This window comes from Vitis vinifera, chromosome 2 (genome assembly GCF_030704535.1).
Source record: "Vitis vinifera cultivar Pinot Noir 40024 chromosome 2, ASM3070453v1".
Lineage (NCBI taxonomy): Eukaryota > Viridiplantae > Streptophyta > Magnoliopsida > Vitales > Vitaceae > Vitis > Vitis vinifera.
In genome coordinates, this window is record NC_081806.1 from 14,095,648 (window position 1) to 14,117,765 (window position 22,118).

Here is a 22,118-nt window from a genome sequence, read left to right on the forward strand (position 1 = left end):
TGATCAACCCTTGCCTAAGGTGAGGCAAGATGAAGAACTCTTGTCAAAGAAAACCTTGGTTAAAGAGAGCAATAACCAAGAAGAGAAGAGTGGGAAGAAAAGTGCATCCAAATCAAGCATTGAAGAAGAGCCAAGGATAGTGATTAAAGAGGATATGATGAAGAAACATATGCCTCCCCCTTTTCCTCACGCTTTACATGGAAAGAAGGAAATCAAGAATTCATCATAAATTCTTGAAGTCTTGAGACAAGTAAAGGTGAATATACCCTTACTTGATATGATCAGGCAAGTCCCCACATATGCAAAGTTTCTAAAGGACTTGTGCATAGTCAAGAGAGGGTTACATATGACAAAGAAAGCATTCCTCACTGAGCAAGTAAGTGCTATCATTCAGAGTAAGTCTCCAGTTAAGTATAAAGATCTGGGATGTCCCACCATTTCAGTCAACATTGGAGGGACGCATGTGGAGAAAGCTTTGCTAGACTTGGGGGCAAGTGTGAATTTGCTCCCATATTCTGTGTACAAGCAACTGGGACTTGGAGGATTGAAGCCCACAGCCATCACTCTCTCCTTAGCTGACAGGTCAGTTAAAATCCCAAGGGGGGTGATAGAGGATGTTCTAGTTCAAGTGGACAAATTCTACTATCCTGTGGATTTTGTGGTGCTTGATACTGATCCCACTGTCAAGGAAGCAAACTATGTATCAATCATCCTTGGGAGACCTTTCCTAGCTACCTCCAATGCCATCATCAATTGTAGAAATGGGGTGATACAACTCACATTTGGAAACATGACCTTGGAATTGAATATATTTCACCTATGCAAGAGGCATCTTCACCCAGAAGAGGAGGAAGGATTGGAGGAGGTGTGCTTGATCAACACTTTGGTTGAAGAGCATTGTGACAAGAATTTAGAAGAGAGCTTGAATGAAAGCCTTGAAATGTTTAAAGAAGGGTTACCTGAACCCTCTGATGTTCTAGCCATCATGTCTCCTTGGAGGAGACGGGAAGAGATCTTACCACTGTTCAATAAGAAGGACTCACAAGGAGCAACTGTGGAGGACCCTCCAAAGCTTGTTTTGAAGCCGCTTCCTGTTGATTTGAAATATGCATATTTGGAGGAAGATGAGAAATGTCCAGTGGTGGTTTCTTCAACTCTCACTAGTGATCAAGAGGATAGCCTTTTGGGAGTCCTCAGGAAATGCAAGAAAGCCATTGAATAGCAAATTTCTGATCTGAAAGGGATTAGCCCTTTGGTATGCACCCACCATATCTACATGGAGGAAGATACAAAACCAGTGAGGCAACCCTAGAGGAGGTTGAATCCTCACATGCAAGAGGTGGTAAGGGGTGAAGTTCTGAAGCTACTTCAAGTAGGGATCATATATCCCATTTCAGATAGCTTGTGGGTAAGCCCAACCCAAGTAGTCCCAAAGAAATTTGGAATTACTGTGATCCAGAATGAGAAAGGGGAGGAAGTCTCTACACGTCCTACCTCAGGATGGAAGGTGTGTATAGACTACAGGAGGTTGAATGCAGTGACTAGGAAGGACCATTTCCCATTGCTTTTCATGGATCAAGTCCTTGAGAGAGTCTCAAGACATCCTTTCTACTGTTTTTTGGATGGATACTCAGGGTACTTCCAAATAGAGATCGATTTGGAAGATCAAGAAAAGACAACCTTCACTTGTCCCTTTGGTACTTTTGCCTATAGGAGGATCCCCTTTGGTCTATGTAATGCACCTGCAACTTTCCAAAGATGTATGCTAAGCATCTTTAGTGATATGGTGGAACGCATCATGGAAGTCTTCATGGATGACATCACTGTATATGGAAGTTCTTATGAGGAGTGTTTGTTGGATTTAGAAGCTATTCTCCAAAGATGTATTGAGAAAGACCTAGTGCTAAATTGGGAGAAGTGCCATTTTATGGTACAACAAGGAATTGTCTTAGGACATATCATCTCCAAGAATGGCATTGAGGTAGATAAGGCAAAGGTGGAGCTAATTGTTAAGTTGCCACCTCCCACAAATGTTAAAGGAATTAGGCAATCCTAGGACATGTCGGGTTCTATAGGAGGTTCATTAAGGATTTTTCAAAAATCTCAAAGCCTCTTTGTGAACTCTTGGTAAAGGATGCCAAGTTTGTGTGGGATGAGAAGAGTCAGAAGAGTTTTGAGGAACTAAAGCAATTCCTCACAACTGCACCAATAGTGAGAGCCCCAAATTGGAAATTACCTTATGAGGTAATGTGTGATGCAAGTGATCTTGCTATGGGGGCTGTTTTGGGGCAAAGAGAAGATGGAAGGCCCTATGTGATTTATTATGCAAGCAAAACTTTGAACGAGGCTCAAAGGAACTACACAACTACTAAGAAGGTGTTGTTGATAGTAGTTTTTGCCTTGGATAAGTTTCGTGCTTATTTGGTAGGGTCCTCTATAGTGGTGTTCACTGACCATTCCGCTTTGAAGTACTTGCTAACCAAGCAAGATGCCATGGCAAGATTGATAAGATGGATCCTTTTGCTCCAAGAATTCAATCTCCAAATCCGAGATAAAAAGGGGGTAGAAAATGTGGTAGCTGACCACTTGTCAAGACTTGTGATAGCACATGACTCACATGGTCTACCTATCAATGATGACTTCCCTGAGGAGTCTCTCATGTCAATAGAGGTAGCTCCATGGTATTCTCAGATTGCAAATTTCTTGGCTAATGGAGAAGTTCCAAGTGAGTGGAGTGCCCAAGACAAGAGGCATTTCTTTGCTAAGATCCATGCCTATTATTGGGAGGAGTCTTTTCTTTTCAAATATTGTGCGGATCAAATCATAAGGAAATGTGTTCCTGAACAAGAGCAATCAGGAATTCTTTTCCATTGCCATGATAGTGCATGTGGAGGTCATTTTGCCTCATAGAAAACAACTATGAAAGTGATCCAATCAGGTTTTTGGTGGCCCTCTCTTTTCAAGGATGCCCACTCTATGTGCAAGGGATGTGATCGGTGTCAAAGGCTTGGTAAGCTAACATGCCGAAATATGATGCCCTTGAACCCCATCTTGATAGTGGATGTCTTTGATGTGTGGGGAATAGACTTCATGGGACCATTTCCAATGTCATTTGGACATTCCTACATTTTGGTGGGAGTGGATTATGTCTCTAAGTGGGTAGAGCAATGATCATAAGGTGGTTCTTAAATTCCTCAAGGACAACATCTTTGCAAGATTTGGAGTGCCTAAGGCCATTATCAGTGATGGAGGAACCCACTTTTGCAATAAACCTTTTGAGACTCTTCTAGCCAAATATGGGGTTAAGCACAAGGTAGCTACACCTTATCACCCTCAAACAAGTGGCCAAGTTAAGTTAGCCAACCGGGAGATCAAGAATATATTGATGAAGGTGGTGAATGTGAATAGGAAGGATTGGTCTATTAAGCTCCTGGATTCCTTATGGGCTTATAGGACCGCTTATAAGACCATTCTCGGTATGTCTCCTTAACGCCTTGTTTATGGCAAAGCATGCCATCTCCCAGTGGAGATTGAATATAAAGCATGGTGGGCAATCAAGAAGCTCAACATGGATTTGACAAGAGCCGGGTTGAAGAGATGTTTGGATTTGAATGAATTGGAGGAAATGAGGAATGATGCTTACCTCAATTCAAAAATTGCAAAAGCAAGGTTGAAAAAATGGCATGATCAGTTGGTAAATCAGAAGAATTTTACCAAGGGACAAAGATTCTTGCTTTATGATTCTAAACTTCATCTTTTTCCAGGAAAATTGAAATCCAGGTGGACGGGTCCTTTCGTAATTCATGAAGTGCAACCCAATGGAGTGGTGGAAGTATTCAATTCCAAAGGCAATCAAACCTTCAAAGTCAATGGCCATCGTCTCAAGCCATTCATAGAGCCTTACAATGCAGACAAGGAGGAAATCAACCTCCTTGAACCACAACAACTTTGAGGGAAAGCAGGGTTTCACGGACTATATAAGTCCATGAATTTTTGTAGTTTTATAGTTGAATTTTTGTTTTCTATTTCTTTTGATTTTAATTCTTGCTCAAACTTGGTTTATTTTGACTTAATTCAAGTCAATTTTGATGTTAAATTTCAGAAAAAAAATCAAGAAAAAATGTGGAGAAGCTTTCAAAAGCAAGACAAGGGAGCAAAACAATGGAACAAAGCACTGCAATTCAAGGTGCGAAAATTTCGCACGATGGAATCCAACATGCGAAAATTCATTTCAAGGTGCGAATTTCTAAAACTTCAATTTCGCACACCTCAAGGCCATTTTCGCACCGTTCGAATCAAGGTGCGAAAATTTCGCACACCACTGTCCAAGGTGAAAAATTCATTCCAGTGTGCGAAACAAGGTGCGAATTCCTTAAATGTCAATTTCGCACACCACTGTTCAAGGTGCGAAACTCCCTCCTGGCACACGAGTGCCATTTTGCACACCACAAGCCACTTTTCGCACCGTGCGAATCAAGGTGCGAAATTTTCGCACAGTGCGAAATTGAGTGCGAAATTCAATTTAAGGTGCGAAATTCTCAGTTTTGAGTGCGAAAATTTCGCACGATGCAATCCAAAGTGCGAAATTCTCAATTCAAGGTGCGAAAATTTCGCACAGTGAAATTTTAAGCTGCGAAAACTCCTAACTGACTTTTAAACATAAATTTTACCCTTGGGATTTTGCCTAACGTCCAAAAACGACTTTTCAGTTGCCTTGGAAATTTTTAAACATCAAACCCCCCCAAACCCCATCTCTATATAAACCCTTGAAGGCGAGAAGCTGAAGAGACCAGCCCGCGCACCACTTCCGAGCCTCTGGAACTCTCGAATAGCCACTCGCTCCATTTCGGCCATGGCAAAGACTAGGGGAGGTCTTTTCGCATCCCCATCCTCGCCGATGCCTTGACCAGAGCAATCTGCCATTGGAGGCGCCTCTTCGCCACCTGCTCAGGACTCCATCGTTCCCCCATCTGAGGGTGGAACGCCTTCTCAATGCCGATATCCCACCAGGAGGCCACCCACTGACACTGTGCCACCCGCCGCCAAAGCCAAGAGGCCTGCTCCTCGGCCACCTGCGAAGAGGACCAAGTTCGCGGGTCCTGGTGAGCCATCGCAGACACCTCAGGCAGAGCCGCCTACAGAGGACTCTCAGATTCCCGTGGGGATTCCTCTCGAGACCGTCATCAGGCGTCGTATGATCGTAGGACCGCCTATAGAGGGCAACCTGGATTGCAGAGATCGATCTTTCCATGTAGAGACCTGGTTTGATGTCGAGGCTCTCAGACAGCAGCCAGAGCTCAAGGATTCATTCCGTTTGCTGCAGAGGTATCACATGGAGCATCTTCTCACCCCTAGGCAATTCTATTATCCCAGAGTAGTTTTAGACTTTTATCAGTCTATGACTACTCGAGGCGTCCGGAATCCTACTCTCATCCATTTTACCATAGATGGACGCCAAGGTGCCAATGGAGCTCGTCACATTGCTGAGGCCCTCCGTATACCTTATGAGCCTATGACTCAGGCAGACTTCAGGGAGTGGTCCTCATTCTCTCAGAGGGACATGGTTCGTATATTGTCCAGGGGGACTTCTACAGCCTCAGTGTTGACTAGGAGAGAGCTTCCATCTGGGATTCTCCTTATTGATGTGCTCCTGCGTGCCAACATCTTCCCGCTTCAGCATAAAGTTCAGAGGAGATGAGCTATACTTGAGGCATTATTTAGGATTTCTGAGGGATATTACTTCGGCCCTCATCATTTGATTATGACTTCTCTTCTTCATTTTGAAGAGAAAGTCCATCAGAAGAAGCTTCAGAGGGCAGATGTCATCCCATTATTATTTCCGAGGCTCCTCTGCCAGATTTTAGAGCACCTGGGCTATCCTGGAGAGCCCCGCCTTGAGAGGCGCCGCCATTGCCAAGAGGACTTCTCTCTCGACAAATGGCATCACTTGGTAGCCTACTTTGCACCTTAGGGAGCCCCAGCTGTGCCTCCACCTCAGGGAGTCCCAGCTGTGCCTTCACCTCAGGGAGCCCTAGATATGCCCCCACCTCCAGAGCTACCCTAAGATGAGTAGCTACCTCAGGTCCAGCAGGATGACATTCTCACTGACACTACACCTCCTGCCCCTGCAGCACACACCTCAGTGCACATGCCTAAGGCTACACTTCCTGCTGCTCCTATCACTCAAGGTGCTCCACCAGTCAGGCCAGCTACCTGAGCACCTCCTCCTTCATTTGAGCCCACTGTCACCGTTTCTCTTGCGGAATTCAGAGGCTTAGTGCATTCATTGCAGACACTACTGAGCACCGCACAGGATTTCCTTATCCAGCAGATGGCCACTATTCGTGCACACCAGGATCAAATCATTGCTACTCAGATTCAACACACCACGATCCTTCATCAGATCCAACAACATCTGAGTATGCAGGCACCTCTTGGGCATGTTAGGTCTGGACCATCTGAGCCTCCAATGCCAGATGAGGAGATCATACCAACTGAGCAGCCCATACCAGATGAGGAGATCAGAGCAGAGCCATCACATGATCCCACTACTATCTGATTTTTTTTTATGTTTTGTTTTACTTACTTTTTATATTCGTCTTGTGAATCCCATCTTTTTCATGTTTTATAAACTGGAATTGGATGTATTACTTGAACATCATGCATAGTATATTTCTTTTCCGAGTAATACATATATATATATATATCCTTTTTGATTATATTCCCTTTTCTCATTACTCTTTTGTCTTTGGAACATGTGGTTTAAGGTATTGCACACCTCCTATACACTCAGACTTTGTCTCACTTAGGAGGTACCACTTCCTCTCTTTATTTTTTTTAATCACTCTTGAAACATTGAGGACAATGTTCAGCTTGGTTGGGGGGAGAATTGAGGAAGGAAGTTTTGTTACTAATGCTAAGTTATCTTGGTAATTTAGTTGATTTTTGCTTAATTTTTAAAATTTTTAAAAGTTTTTTTTTTTGAATCATTCTCTATGGTTGTTAAAGTTAACTTCTCAAAATAAAATAGGATAAGTCGAGTTTTAACTTAATTACTTAAGTCTTAGAGTTTTTTTTATGCTTTCAAAGTTGATAATCTATTTTAGCCCTCTTTGATTTCGAACTTATTTCTTCCATTTCAAGCTTTGCACACACCGTGCACATTAGATCCTGGATATATGATGTAAAACTTTCTCACCTTCTAAGCTTAGGAAAATTTTGACTTGGTTCATTACTTAACCTCTCTTTAATAGTGTTGGGACACCTCATAAAGACCAATGAGTCTTTGAAAAAAAAAAAACAACAAAAAAAAAAAAAAAAAAAACAAAAAGAATAAGCTTCTATTCTTTCCTTGAAACCTAAGCATGATCCGAAGGGGTGGCGAAAGCCTTTAAAACCTGATGCCCTAAACCTTGATTGGTTGGGAGTCATCGATCCTCTGCTTGCTACATAGGTGAATTGGTTAAGTTTAGTGAGTAAAAAGAATTGTGAATAAGAAGGTGCGTTCCTAACCTATTAAGAGTTGGTTAATTTTGCCAATGTTCGAGAAAAGCTTAGGTTGGGGGGAGAGGATAGTTGTACATACTATATCCGGAAGCTAATCTCATTAACACTTGGCTCATTATGGAAGAGTTTGATTCGGAACCTTGAGAGTAGAGATTATTTTGATACTTAATTGCATAATCTCCACTCTTTGTACTTTTTGTTTAAGTTTTAGCTTTGACAACTCCTATTGCATTTTGAATCTTCATATCTTTAGTTCACCATGTGAGATGAGTTTTGATTTCAGTCATGCCGCTCAATTATTTTTTGGAGTGGTTTGCATGACCCCTTTTATGTATATTATTATAGTTTAATTAGTTTTTATCTCCTCCATTGCTAAGGGACTAGCAATGATTCGGTTGGGGGGTGTGATTACTACCAAAAAGTGCTATTTTGTAGAACTAATCATAATGGTTTTAAGCACCTTTGAGTAGTAATCATATTCATTTTAGCCAATTAATTCATTAAGGTCCTTAGTAATTGGTTCTAACCATTTTGTGGTAAGTTTTGGTGCTTTTTGATAGCTTTTTGCTCACCAAAGCAATCCAAGAAGAGGAAGTCCATTTTGGAGAAGAGAAAAACAGAGTAAGGAAAACAGGGGACAGCAGCTTCAGTCTTCCTTTGCACTTTTGGAGCACTTCCCGAAGTCCATTTTCTACATGCTATATACCATTTCAAAGCTCAGGAAGTAAATAATCCAAAGCTTCAAACCGTGTACTATTTGGAGCTGAAATGAGGAAGATATGGCCTTTGGAAGACAACTGCATCAAGCTGAGGGACAATTTCGCACCTTGAGAAATTGGAACTCCAATATGCGAAATTTAAAGTGGATGGCAGCTGTGAAGTTGCGGTGAAGCCCAGCATGCGAAGTTGATTTTGCAACTTGTGAACTTGGATCTCAACGTGCGAAAGTGAATTCTAAGTTGCGAAATCAACTTGCGAAATTTTCACAAGTCACCATGCAACGTGCAAAACTAGGATATTTATGCCGACTCTTTTTCTTCTGATATTTTTGTGTCTAAATTTCCATTTTCTCCTTGTATTCAGCCACTCATGTAATTCCTTAGCTAGGAAGTATCCAAGGAAGGGTAAATTACCTTCCTATATAAACTCTCTTGTAAACACTGAAAAAACACTCTCGGGGAGCTTTTTCCAGGAGACCAACTTATGTATATTTTACACTTAAGGAAATACAGGGATCTCTTTTGCTTTACTTTTTCTCTATCATTTTCTTGGAAGCCAGACAACCTCTGAGGATGTTTTCCCAAAGGATGAGAGGCTAACTTTTTGGTTTCTTGGAGTGAAGGAAGCTAGGTGAAAAGTCCAGATGCTAAAGTGGAAAACTTTCGTGCATTAAATACAGGTAGTTGGAATTCATAAATGGCTTCGAAATCTAAAGTTTTGCTTTAAATCCCTCAGAATCACTTTGAATGGCCAATACATGGTAAGCTTCAGGTCTCTGTGGATGCTTATTGCTAGATCCATATCAGTCCATTAGTTATCATGTACGAGCCATTGGAAAGTGATTCAAGGTGAAGACTCATAGTGTCTAAAGCCATTAATGGAATTTAACTACCATTTCTATTGACTTTTTATGGATTAAATCTTCATTGTTAAACCTATTCCAGTTCGAGAGATAACTATAGGTTAAATCCCCAATGTGAGGTGAAGAATCCAGAATTTCCACTTTGCATTCTGAACTTGATCCTAGCAACCCTTAGCTCTAGGAGACTTTCTTTCTTCCATTTTTACTTAGTTCTATGTTAGTTTAATTTCAGTCACTACTTTCAAACAAATTTCATTCTCTTTTAAACTTTTAAGTTTATGATAAAGGAAATCATCAGACTCAATTTCTAATTTAGAGTTTATCACTGGTAGAGTGAAAACCCATCCCTGAGTTCGACCCTAGAGCTGCTATACTATAGTAGCTTTGCTACGCCAGTATAAGGTTATAGGATTTATAAATATTTTTGGTTAAAATAATCAACTAGGCATGAATCATGGAGCGTATTATGGAAGTCTTTATGGATGATATCACCATATATGGGAGTGCATTTGACAAATGCTTAATCAATTTGGAAGCTGTGTTGAACCGATCCATTGAGAAAGACTTGGTGCTTAACTGGGAGAAATGTCATTTCATGGTACTCCAAGGAATTGTCCTTGGGCATATTATCTCATAGGAAGGTATTGAAGTGGACAAAGCAAAAGTTGAACTTATTGTCAAGTTGCCATCGCCAACAACTGTCAAAGGAGTAAGGCAATTCCTTGGCCACGTTGGGTTCTATAAGAGGTTTATTAAAGATTTCTCTAAACTTACAAGACCTCTTTGTGAGCTATTGGTAAAGGATGCTAAATTTGTATGGGATGATTGATGTCAACGGAGTTTTGAAGAATTGAAGTTATTGCTGACAACCGCTCCAATAGTGAGAGTTCCCAATTGGCAATTGCCTTTTAAAGTGATGTGCGATGCCAGTGACTTTGCTATAGGAGTTGTTCTTGGGTAAAGAGAAGATGGAAAGCCCTATGTGATCTACTATGCGAGCAAAACATTGAATGAAGCGCAAAGAAACTACACAACCACAAAGAAAGAATTGTTGGTTGTAGTTTTTGCCTTAGACAAATTCCACGCTTACTTAGTGGGGTCTTTCATTGTGGTTTTCATGGACAACTCGGCCTTGAAATATTTGTTGACTAAACAAGATGCAAAATCAAGGATGATTAGATGGATTCTCTTGCTTCAAGAATTCAATCTTTAGATCAAAGACAAGAAAGGAGTGGAGAATGTGGTAGTTGACCATCTGTCAAGGCTAGCCATCGCACATAGTTCCCATAGTTTGCCAATTAATGATGATTTTCCAAAGGAGTCACTCATGTTGATAGAAACCGCTCCTTAGTATGCTCATATTGCTAACTATTTAGTTACCGGAAAAGTTCCAAGTGAGTGGAAAGCACAAGATAAGAAGCACTTATTTGCAAAAATTCATGCCTACTATTAGGAAGAGCCATTTCTATTCAAATATTGTGTGGATCAAATAATACGGAAGTGTGTCCCCGAGCAAGAGCAATAGGGGATCCTCAGTCATTGCCACAAAAGTGCATGTATAGGCCACTTTGCTTCTCAGAAGACAGCTATGAAGGTGTTGCAATCAGGTTTTTGCTGGCCATCACTTTTCAAAAATGCTCACACCATGTGCAAGAGCTGTGACAGATGCCAGAGGCTTGGAAAATTAACACGTAAGAACATGATGCCTTTGAACCTCATTTTAATAGTTGATCTTTTTTATGTATGGGGCATTGACTTCATGAGACCTTTTCCTATGTCCTTTGCCTATTCCTACATCTTGGTGGGAGTCGATTATGTTTCTAAATAGGTTGAAGCGATCCTATGCAAACGAAATTATCATAGAGTTGTTCTCAAATTTCTCAAAGAGAACATCTTCTCTAGATTTGAAGTACCCAAATCCATAATTAGTGATGGGGGTACTCATTTTTGCAACAAGCCATTTGAAATTCTCTTCGCCAAGTATGGGGTGAAGCATAAGGTAGCTACACCTTACCACCCTCAGACTTCTGGGCAAGTTGAGTTAGCCAATCGGGAGATCACAAACATACTAATGAAGGTGGTGAAAATGAGCAGAAGCGATTGGTCTGTTAATCTTCATGATTCACTATGGGCTTACAGAACAACTTACAAGACCATTCTTGGAATGTCCCCTTATCGCCTGGTCTATGGCAAAGCATGTCATCTCCCTGTTGAAGTGCAATACAAAGCTTGGTGGGCAATCAAGACGCTCAACATGGACTTAAACAGAGTCGACATGAAGAGATTTCTAGACCTTAATGAGATGGAGGAATTGAGAAATAAAGCATACAATAACTCAAACATTGCAAAATAAAGATTGAAAATGTGGCATGATCAGTTAATCTCCCACAAGGAATTCTAGAAAGGACAAAGAGTCTTGCTTTATGACTCTAAGCTCCACATCTTCCCTAGAAAGTTGAAGTCAAGGTGGATAGGTCCATTTACTATCTAACAAGTGTATTCAAATGGAGTAGTAAAGCTACTCAACAACATCGAGAGTTTCAAAGTCAATGGCAAACATCTCAAGCCATTCTTAGAGCCATTTTCTAAAGACAAGGAGGAAATCAACTTCCTTGAGCCAAATCAAGCTTAAAAAGACAAATGGTTAGATGGACTTAGTCTGTTGGAACACACTAAGTCCATATTTTTTGCTTTAATGATAATTTTAAGTTGTATTGATTTAGTATATGTTTTAAATTGAAATTTCTTGCCTTAATTTTATTTTGTTATGATTTAATTAAATTTTTTATGATCAATTGCAAGTGAATTCCAAAGTAGATGGAAAAACAGAGCATTTCTCAGGGTATGTGAAAATTTCGCAACCCTATACCTGCCTTGCGAAAATTCTGCAACCCTATACCTACCTTGCGAAAATTTTGCAAACCCAAATCAGCCTTGCAAAAATTTTGATAGGGCTGCCAACAATTGGCAAACCCGTTTTTGCCTTGCAAAACCCATGCGAAATTTGAAAGAGGTTGTGAATGCCAACGGTCAGCAAGAAAACCAAAGGTCATTTAAAAATCCTATTTAAAGACCTTCAAAACCTCTATTTATTTCGCACGACCCATTCTCTATTGTGAAAAGCTTAGCACCACCTTGTGAAGTTGTTTTCTTGCCATTCCACGCCCCGTGGCCACCAATTTGAAGAAGCTACCTCTGCCTCTCGCCCCATTTCAGCCATAGCGCGCATCAAAAGAGGCCATACAGACCCATTAGTATATTGCGAGGCCAGGCCAAGCTCCTCCACTCCTCGGGATTCATCTTAGGCCTTTCAGGCCCCGACTGTTCCATCTTCTGAGGGCGACATGCCCTCTAGCCCTCCTCAGCGCTGATACTTAACACGGAGACCACCGACTTCTCCACCCCCTGAGTCATCAGTATGCCGTATTCCACCAAAGAGAGCCAAGACCTCAAGCCCTGGAGAGACATCTAGGCATGCACATCCTGATTCTCAGGCCCTAACGGATTCTCAGCGTCCTTCCGGCTTGCTCCAGAAGCCATCATCAAGAGGCCTATGGCCATTGCGCCACCTATTGAGGGCAATTCAGATTGAGCCAAGTCATTTCATTCTAAGCTTTATTTCGACATTGAGGCTATGCGACAGTAGCCAGAGCTTCGGGATTCATTTGGACTGCTCTAGAGGTACCATCTCGAGCACTTTATGACTCCCAAGGAGTTTTTCTACCCCAAAGTGGCGATGGACTTCTATCAATCCATGACTACTCAGGGCGCCCAGAGTCCCACCGCCATTCATTTCAGCATTGACGGGCGCCAAGGTATCTTAGAGGATAGGCACATTGTTGAGGCTCTCCATATTCCATATCAGCCAGAGGATCCAACACATTTCAGGTAGTGATCCCCTATTTCTCAGCGAGACATGGTCTGCATCCTATCCAGGGGGACTTCTGGAGATTCATTCCTTTTATGTAAGGAGTTTCCATCTAGGATGCTCCTAGTAGATGTACTGTTGTGGTCCAATATTTTCCCTCTTCAGCATCTAGTGTAGAGGCGAGGAGCCATCCTGGACGTGTTATTTGATTACTACTCAAAAAGTGCTATTTGATAGCTTGTAATTAACTCTTTTAAACACTTTTGAGTAGTAGTTATTGCCTTTTAACCCAATTAACATATTAAGGACCTTTGCAAGCACTTCTAATCAATTTGTGTTAAGTTATGGTGTTTTGATAGCTTTTTGATCACCAAAGCAATAGGAGATTGAGGAGAGTTATTTGGAATCCATGGCAAAGCAATGGAAAGCTCAGAAACATGAAGAACCAAAGCTTTGAAGTCCTTTTCCATAAGCAAATCCGGAATGCAAGGAGGAGAAGCAAACAGAAATCTGCCATGAAGTATTCTTGATGACAGTCATGTCAGCAACTTTTGGAGCACTTTTTGGAGTCCAATTTATGTATGCTATATGTCATTTTTAAGCTAAGGAAGTAAACAATCCAATGCTTCAAACGGTGTGCAATTCAGATTTGAAACGAAGAAGTTACAGCCACTGCAAGTCAATCACTCTAAGCTGAAGAAAGCATTTTGCAAAAGCGTTGCGAAATCACCCTTTTGTTTCGAGATCATTTCGCAGCCTTTTTGAACAGTGTGGTGGATTTCCTCCTGAAGTTGCCCGATATATGCGTCAAGTTGGAAGCTGAGAACCTCAAGATGAAAGCCAACTTCGCAGCCCTGCGAGAATACCCTTTTGTTGCGAAGTGATTTCGCAACCCTTTTTGTGCGTCTGCGAAATCTCGCAGACCTCGTTTTCACCTGCGAATTGGTCCTTAAGTGCTTCCCGATATTTGTGACCGACACTTTTAGATATTTTTCTTCAGATTTTTGTGTCTAAATTTCCATTTTCTCCTTGTATTCAACCACTCATGTAATTCCTTAGCTAGGAAGTATCCAAGGAAAGGTAAATTACCTTCCTATATAAACTCTCTTGTAAACACTAAAAAATGAGACTCTTGGGGGACTCTCGGAGGAGCTTGTTCCAGGAGATCCATCATATAGAAGTATGTAATATATAGATATATCATATATAGAATCAATGAACAGAGCACTTGCTCTGTTTTTCATATATATTCTTGTTTTCTCGTTAGTTTTCTTTCTAGCCAATCATTCTCTAAGGATTTTTCCTCAGAGGATGAGAGGCTAGGCTTTTCGTCTCTTGGAGTGAGGAAATCCGGGTAAGTTTCCACATGCATAAATTGGAAGTTTTGTTGTTTTAGTTTTTAATGAAGAGAAAGTGTGACCCGTTAATGGTTTTTATCTTTTTAGTTAACTTAAAATGCCTTTAAATCACTTGGGCCAACACTTGGTAAGACAAGTGATGTCCGTCCATGGAGATGCATTAGTTTATCTCTTGCGAGCCTCTGGGAGGTGACTTGAAGGTAGGATTTTCTAGAATTGCCAACACTTGGTAAGCTTTTGGACTCCAATGAGACATCCATTAGTTATCTCTTGCGAGCTTGAGAAGGGAAGTCCAAGCTTAAAGATCACCTTGAATGGCAAGTGCTAGGTGAGAGGTATGAGCCATTGCAAGGTGCATCAGTGAGAGGGATTTAGTGTTTGAACCCATTAATGGGAAGCATCTGTACAACACCGGTTGGAGAAGGAACTATATGTTAATTCTCTAATGCGAGGAAAAGAAACAAGTGACCGGAACTCTCTTTTTTGTATGAGGAACCTGAGCCTAGTGATCTGAACTCTAAGAAACATTTTTCTTTGTAAGTAAAATCAGTTACTATTTTTGGTTAGTTTAAAACCAAACCTTTTTCATTCAAACATTTTTATGTTTTCTTTTAAAGCTAACCTTGAAATGAAAAGGCACTAATTCAACTTTGAATTAATATCATTTGTGAAGTGAAAACCCATCCCAGTGAACGATCCTAGAGCCACTATGCTATAGTAGCTTTGTCTTTGCTACCCTAGTGAATGGTGTAATAGGTTATAAATTTTGTTGATTACTCCCTCAATCAAAGAGCACCAGTTGGACACGAATCAGCTGAGACACCAATTGGGCATGAATCAAATGGCGCCGTTGCCGGGGATGGTGCCAACCTACAATGATATCACCTTTTCAGAGTACTTGTGATCTTCATCACAAGTTTGGTGACTTTTCTTTTCTTTTTACTAACTCTTTTTATTTGTTTCTCTTTCTTTGTTCATATTTTAGTATACATTTTATTTAGTTTTTAGTTTACCTTAATTTTCTTTCTTTGAATTGTTTTTCTTTTGTTTTCTTTTGTTTTCTCTGTTTTTAATTCACAAATTTCTAGTTGTGCATGCCATATTGAATACGAGATAGCAGAGGAAGCCATGAACTTCATGAGTTATGTGGCTGAAGTCTTAAGAGAATGGGGTGAACCAAATGCTAGAGATAAGGGAAGAATGATGTCTCAACCTAAAGCTAAGGGTGAGATGTATATTTTGAATGATGGTATGAACATGAAGGCAAAGATTGCAGCTATGGAAAGGAGATTGGAAGAGCTAGAAATGAACCAGATGCAAGAAGTGCAAGCCATATCTCAGACACCATTGCAAGCTATGCCTTGTGCCATTTGTCTATCTTATGAGCACTTAGTGGATGAGTGTCCTACCATTCTAGCCGAGAGGGAAATGTTTGGTGATTGCAACACCTACAATTCCAATTGGAGGGACCATCCAAATTTCTCTTGGAAACCACAGCTGCCTAAGTACAAGCAACATGTTCAAGCACTTTCGCAAGCCTCAAGCCTTGAACAAGCTATGGTGAATCTTAGCAAGTTCGTGGGAGACTTTGTTGGAGCTCAGAAATCCATCAATGCTCAGCTCAATCAAAGAATTGACAGTGTAGATAGTTCATTAATTAAAAGGATGGATGAAGTGCAAAATGATCTATCTCAGAAGTTAGATATTCTCCAAGATTCAATTTCAAGGCTCACAAATCTCAACACAATGCAAGAGAAAGAAAACTCTCCTTCTCAACCTTATCAAAATTCCAAGGGTATCCATGTAGTGGAGGCTCAAGAGGAAGAATCTTCAATGGTGAAGGAAGTTAAAACGGTTATCACTTTGAGTGGTAAAAAGGTTGATCTGCCCACATGCAAGCTAGAGCATAAGGTAGAGAGTGAAACAGATAAAGAAAAGAGGGAGGAAAGAAAAAGGAAAGAAAAAGGGGAAAAGCATAGAGAAAGATGACTATGATCTACGTATAGATGAAAAATCACAGAGGATAGTCATCAAGGAAGAAATGATGAAACACATGCCTCCACCTTTTCTCCAAGCTTTGTATGGGAAAATCATACAAACCAAGTCTCAAGTGAGGAATGAAAACTTCATATGGGATCCGGGCAAGCTAAATCAGGATCAAAATTTTTGATGGACTTAGTCTTTTTAAAGACTAGCTAGTCCATATCTTTTTGTTTTGTTAATTTCTTGTTTTAATTTTGATTTCAATGCTTTAATTCTAATTGTTTTGATGTAATATAGGTTTTTGGATGATCAAAATCAAGAGGAAATGCAAAGAAATTGAAAGGAAGTCTTTCGGAGTCAAACGGAGCGAAAACATAGCAAAAATAGGGGTCTGCGAGATTTCGTAGCCTCTGCGAAATCGACACTTTGCTGCAAAACCAGTTCGCAGCCTTAGACCCCTCTCTGCAAAAATTTTCGTAGCTGCAAAACCACTTTTGGCACACGAGTGCCACTTCGCAGCACAGGAGCTCCCATTTCGCAGCTGCGAAACGGCTGCGAACCACCAAAGCATGAAAGATCCCATTTTCGTAGGGAAAGCTCCATTTCGCAAAGGATTTCACAGCTGCGAAGCCACTTTTTGGCACACGAGTGCCATTTTGCATCACAGTGATCCTCATTTCGCAACTGCGAAACGGCTGCGAAATGCAAAAACGCAAAAACTTCCAATTTCGCAGCCAAAGCTTCATTTCGCAGGGTATTTCGAAGCTGCGAAACCACTTTTTGGCGCATGAGTGCCATTTGGAAGCCCCATACACTCATTTCGCATCTGCAAAATGGTTGCAAAACCTCAACACCTTAAAATCCTTCAGCGCGCACACCATGCACAGACATGTCACAGCCCCACCTCCATTTCGGCAATTGTTAGACACATCTCGATCACTTTCCAAAGTTAAAATTATACATAAAATATTTTGTTTCAAATATTGGGAAGTCAGGAGTCCATAGCTTCAAACGGTGCTCGATTTGGATTTGAAACAGAAAAGTTATGGCTGTTTGAAGATGACTATGCAAACCATGAGCGGAAATGTCGCACCTCCATTTTGCTACTGTTGGACACATTTTTGAAGCACTTCTTGGAGCTCAAATTATGCATACCATATCTCGTTTCAAAGCTTGGGAAGTCAGGAGTCCAGAAATTCAAACGATATGTGATTTTGAGGTAAAATGAAGAAATTATGGTCTTTTGAAGACGAGCATGCAAAGCTGAGCGGGAATTTTTTTTTTCTTTCCCATTTGGCTGCGAAATCATCTCCAAGCTTCGAAATGGCTACGAAATGACCTCCAAGATTCAAAATGGCCTTCAAATTGCGATATTGACTTGCGAAATGGAGGAAGGTTTGCAAAAACACCTTGCAAAGCCAAGGGAAGTTGCTAAAATGCCAATAGAGCCTTGCGACCATGCATTTGAAAAGAAGAGCCCCGCGCACCCTGGGATCACACACACTAAGTCTCTCACTCCATTTTTTACCTCCTAAAACCATCAGAGCCCATAGCTCCAATTGAGGAGACTATGCCACCTAAGGAGACTACCTGAACAGAGGCCAAAGTCCTGATCCAACCCATTCAAGAGGCCACCACAGATGCATCAGCTCCACATGACCTTACCATTACTTGATCATCTCTTTACTTTTTGGTCTTTACATATTATATTAGTATACATAGCTCCATGTTTTGATGTCTTATATTCTGGGATTGGATGTGTTACTGATGATACATCATATATAGACATCATTTTTTTGTTTAAACTTGGCATTTTTTTATTTCCTCTACTCACTAACTCTTATGTTTTCTTTGAAACATGTGGTTTCTCCTATATGACTCAGACTCCAGGTCACTAAGGAGGTACCACTTCCTCCCTATTTTTCAATTGCTTTTGTCACATTGAGGACAATGTTTAGCTTGGATGGGGGGAGAGTTGAGGAAGTAAGTATTGTTAATAATGCTAAGTTATTTTGGTAATTTAGTTGCTTTTTGCTTAATTTTAAATTTTTTAAGTTTTTTTTCTCTACTCTCCATGGTTATTAAGGAAAAATTTTCAAAATGAAATGGGAGAAATTGAATTTTTGTCTTTTTACTTGACTTTGATTTTGTATTATGCTTATTAAAGTTGATGAATTGTTGAAACTTCTATTGAAGTCAACCTTAGTTCTTCCACTTTAAGCTATTTACACACTGTGCACAATAGGTTCCGAGTAAAAGATGAAAAACTATTTCCCTCTTGATTTAGGAAAATTTTAGACTTGGTACCTTTGACCTCATTTTATAGTGTTAGGATACCTTATAAAAGGCCAATGAGCCTTTGGAAAGAAAAGAAGAAAAAAAGAAAAAAGAAAAAATGTTTGCTTGCCTTCAAACCCGAGCAAGGTATGAGGGGTATATGGTGAAAATCTTTAAAACTTGGTGCCCTAAGCCTTAATTGGTTGGGAGTCACCGACCTCAATGCTCGTTACAAGGGTGAATAGGTGGAGTTTAACATACTGTAGGTGCTTGGGTAATAAAATTCATTCTCAAAAGTCCGGGGTAAAATCCGAGGAGTTAGTGGTTGAAAGATCCTTAAAGCTTGATGCCCTAAACCTTAATTGGTTGGGAGTCGTCGATGGACCCCCGTTATATGGACAATTTAAAAAAGAATACCTTTAAGCCTTGTACTCCTACAATGAAAAAAATTGTGAAAAAAGAGGTGTGTTCTTAGCCTATTGGAGGTTGATCAGTTTGCTAAGCTTTGAAAAAAAAAAAACTAGGTTTGGGGGAGAGATTAGTTCAACATACTATATTCGGAAACTAATAAATAACACTTAGATTTTTGTGGAAGAGTAAGGTTTGGTCCTTTGGAAGTGGAAATGATTTTAAAAGCTTAAATTTGCATAATGCCTTCTCTTTAAGAATTGTGATTAGACAAGTTATTTGATAACTCTTGTTGAAGTTTGAGTTTTATTTCTGTAATGTTCCATGTGAGAGTTAGATCATCATGCCACTTGAAAATTGTTTTTTGATCAACATGATGTTGTAAATTATAGTACTTTTTATTTTTATTTTTCTCTCCTTCATTGCTAAGGGACTAGCAATATGTCGGTTGGGGGGAGTGATTACTACTCAAAAAGTGCTATTTGATGGCTTGTAATTAACTCTTTTAAACACTTTTGAGTAGTAGTTATTGCCTTTTAACCCAATTAACATATTAAGGACCTTTACAAGTACTTCTAATCAATTTGTGTTAAGTTATGGTGTTTTGATAGCTTTTTAATCACCAAAGCAATAGGAGATTGAGGAGAGTTATTTGGAATCCATGGCAAAGCAATGGAAAGCTCAAAAACATGAAGAACCAAAGCTTTGAAGTCCTTTTCCATAAGCAAATCCGGAATGCAAGGAGAGGAAGCAAAGAGAAATCTGCCATGAAGTATTCTTGATGACAGTCATGTCAGTCACTTTTGGAGCACTTTATGGAGTCCAATTTATGTATGCTATATGTCATTTTTAACCTCAGGAAGTCAACAATCCAATGCTTTAAACGGTGTGCAATTCGGATTTGAAACGAAGAAGTTACAGCCACTGCAAGTCAATCACTCTAAGCTGAAGAAAGCATTTTGCAAAAGCGTTGCGAAATCACCCTTTTGTTGCGAGATCATTTCGCAGCCTTTTTGAATAGTGTGGTGGATTTCCTCCTGAAGTTGCCCGATATATGCGTCAAGTTGGAAGCTGAGAACCTCAAGATGAAAGCCAACTTCGCAGCCCTGCGAGAATACCCTTTTGTTGCGAAGTGATTTCGCAACCCTTTTTGTGCGTCTGCGAAATCTCGCAGACCTCGTTTTCACCTGCGAATTGGTCCTTAAGTGCTTCCCGATATTTGTGACCGACACTTTTAGATATTTTTCTTCAGATTTTTGTGTCTAAATTTCCATTTTCTCCTTGTATTCAACCACTCATGTAATTCCTTAGCTAGGAAGTATCCAAGGAAGGGTAAATTACCTTCCTATATAAACTCTCTTGTAAACACTAAAAAATGAGACTCTTGGGGGACTCTCGGAGGAGCTTGTTCCAGGAGATCCATCATATAGAAGTATGTAATATATAGATATATCATATATAGAATCAACGAACAGAGCACTTGCTCTGTTTTTCATATATATTCTTGTTTTCTCGTTAGTTTTCTTTCTAGCCAATCATTCTCTAAGGATTTTTCCTCAGAGGATGAGAGGCTAGGCTTTTCGTCTCTTGGAGTGAGGAAATCCGGGTAAGTTTCCACATGCATAAATTGGAAGTTTTGTTGTTTTAGTTTTTAATGAAGAGAAAGTGTGACCCGTTAATGGTTTTTATCTTTTTAGTTAACTTAAAATGCCTTTAAATCACTTGGGCCAACACTTGGTAAGACAAGTGATGTCCGTCCATGGAGATGCATTAGTTTATCTCTTGCGAGCCTCTGGGAGGTGACTTGAAGGTAGGATTTTCTAGAATTGCCAACACTTGGTAAGCTTTTGGACTCCAATGAGACATCCATTAGTTATCTCTTGCGAGCTTGAGAAGGGAAGTCCAAGGTTAAAGATCACCTTGAATGGCAAGTGCTAGGTGAGAGGTATGAGCCATTGCAAGGTGCATCAGTGAGAGGGATTTAGTGTTTGAACCCATTAATGGGAAGCATCTGTACAACACCCGTTGGAGAAGGAACTATATGTTAATTCTCTAATGCGAGGAAAAGAAACAAGTGACCGGAACTCTCTTTTTTGTATGAGGAACCTGAGCCTAGTGATCTGAACTCCAAGAAACATTTTTCTTTGTAAGTAAAATCAGTTACTATTTTTGGTTAGTTTAAAACCAAACCTTTTTCATTCAAACATTTTTATGTTTTCTTTTAAAGCTAACCTTGAAATGAAAAGGCACTAATTCAACTTTGAATTAATATCATTTGTGAAGTGAAAACCCATCCCAGTGAACGATCCTAGAGCCACTATACTATAGTAGCTTTGTCTTTGCTACCCTAGTAAATGGTGTAATAGGTTATAAATTTTGTTGATTACTCCCTCAATCAAGGAGCACCAGCTGGACACGAATCAGCTGAGACACCAAAAGCTTACCAAATATTGACAACTCAAAGTCATTCCAGGTGATAAACTCACCTTTCAATGCCCATTGAAATTGGTTCTAACGGATTAATGCAAAACTTGGAATTGAAAACCTCACCTTCCAATAGCTCGTAAGAGATAACTATTGGATAGAAATCCAAAAGCTTATCAAGTATTGGCCGTTGGAAGTTGTCCAAAGGAAGTAAAAACCAAACTTTGCATTAATGAACCTTTAATGAAAAACGACTACCTTACCTTCCAGGTGCGAGAAATTTCCATGGGATTGCATCAAAGTCATCACATAAGATCCATACTTTGAGAAACTAAAATTTTTAGCCAATCATCCTCTGAGGAAAAGCCCTCAGAGGCTGTTTGGCTACTAAGAAAATAGAAATGGGGAAGAGAAAAGGGAAACGAGAGAGAAACAGAGCTTTATATATTTCTAAGTTAATGTACAGAGGATCGATCCCCCAATCATCCAATATCTTTTGGAGGCGTTGTGCACCTCTATATATAGCAAAATTACAAGATAAAGCCTTATGTCGGTTGAATACAAGGTTACAAAAGGAATTTACACGAGAAAATATCAAGCTAAAAATATCTGGGAAGTCGGTGGTGCGTGCGTGGAGAAACAGAGGAAAATTCGCACCACGCATGGGCTGTGCGAATGTTGTGCGAGTTTCGCAAAAGCTTCGCACAACCAA

The 22,118-nt window shown here is 40.1% G+C and overlaps 1 protein-coding gene across 1 annotated transcript in view; it reads left to right on the forward strand.

The window, feature by feature from the left end:
* Positions 1 to 22,118, forward strand: part of LOC104882562 (uncharacterized) — a 75,061-nt gene that overhangs the window by 38,729 nt on the left and 14,214 nt on the right. Inside the window, exons 3-4 of the mRNA XM_010666407.1 lie at positions 4,911 to 5,521; positions 6,293 to 6,526. Of these exons, the coding sequence (XP_010664709.1) occupies positions 4,911 to 5,521; positions 6,293 to 6,526 (845 nt within the window). The remainder of the gene's footprint in view (positions 1 to 4,910; positions 5,522 to 6,292; positions 6,527 to 22,118) is intronic.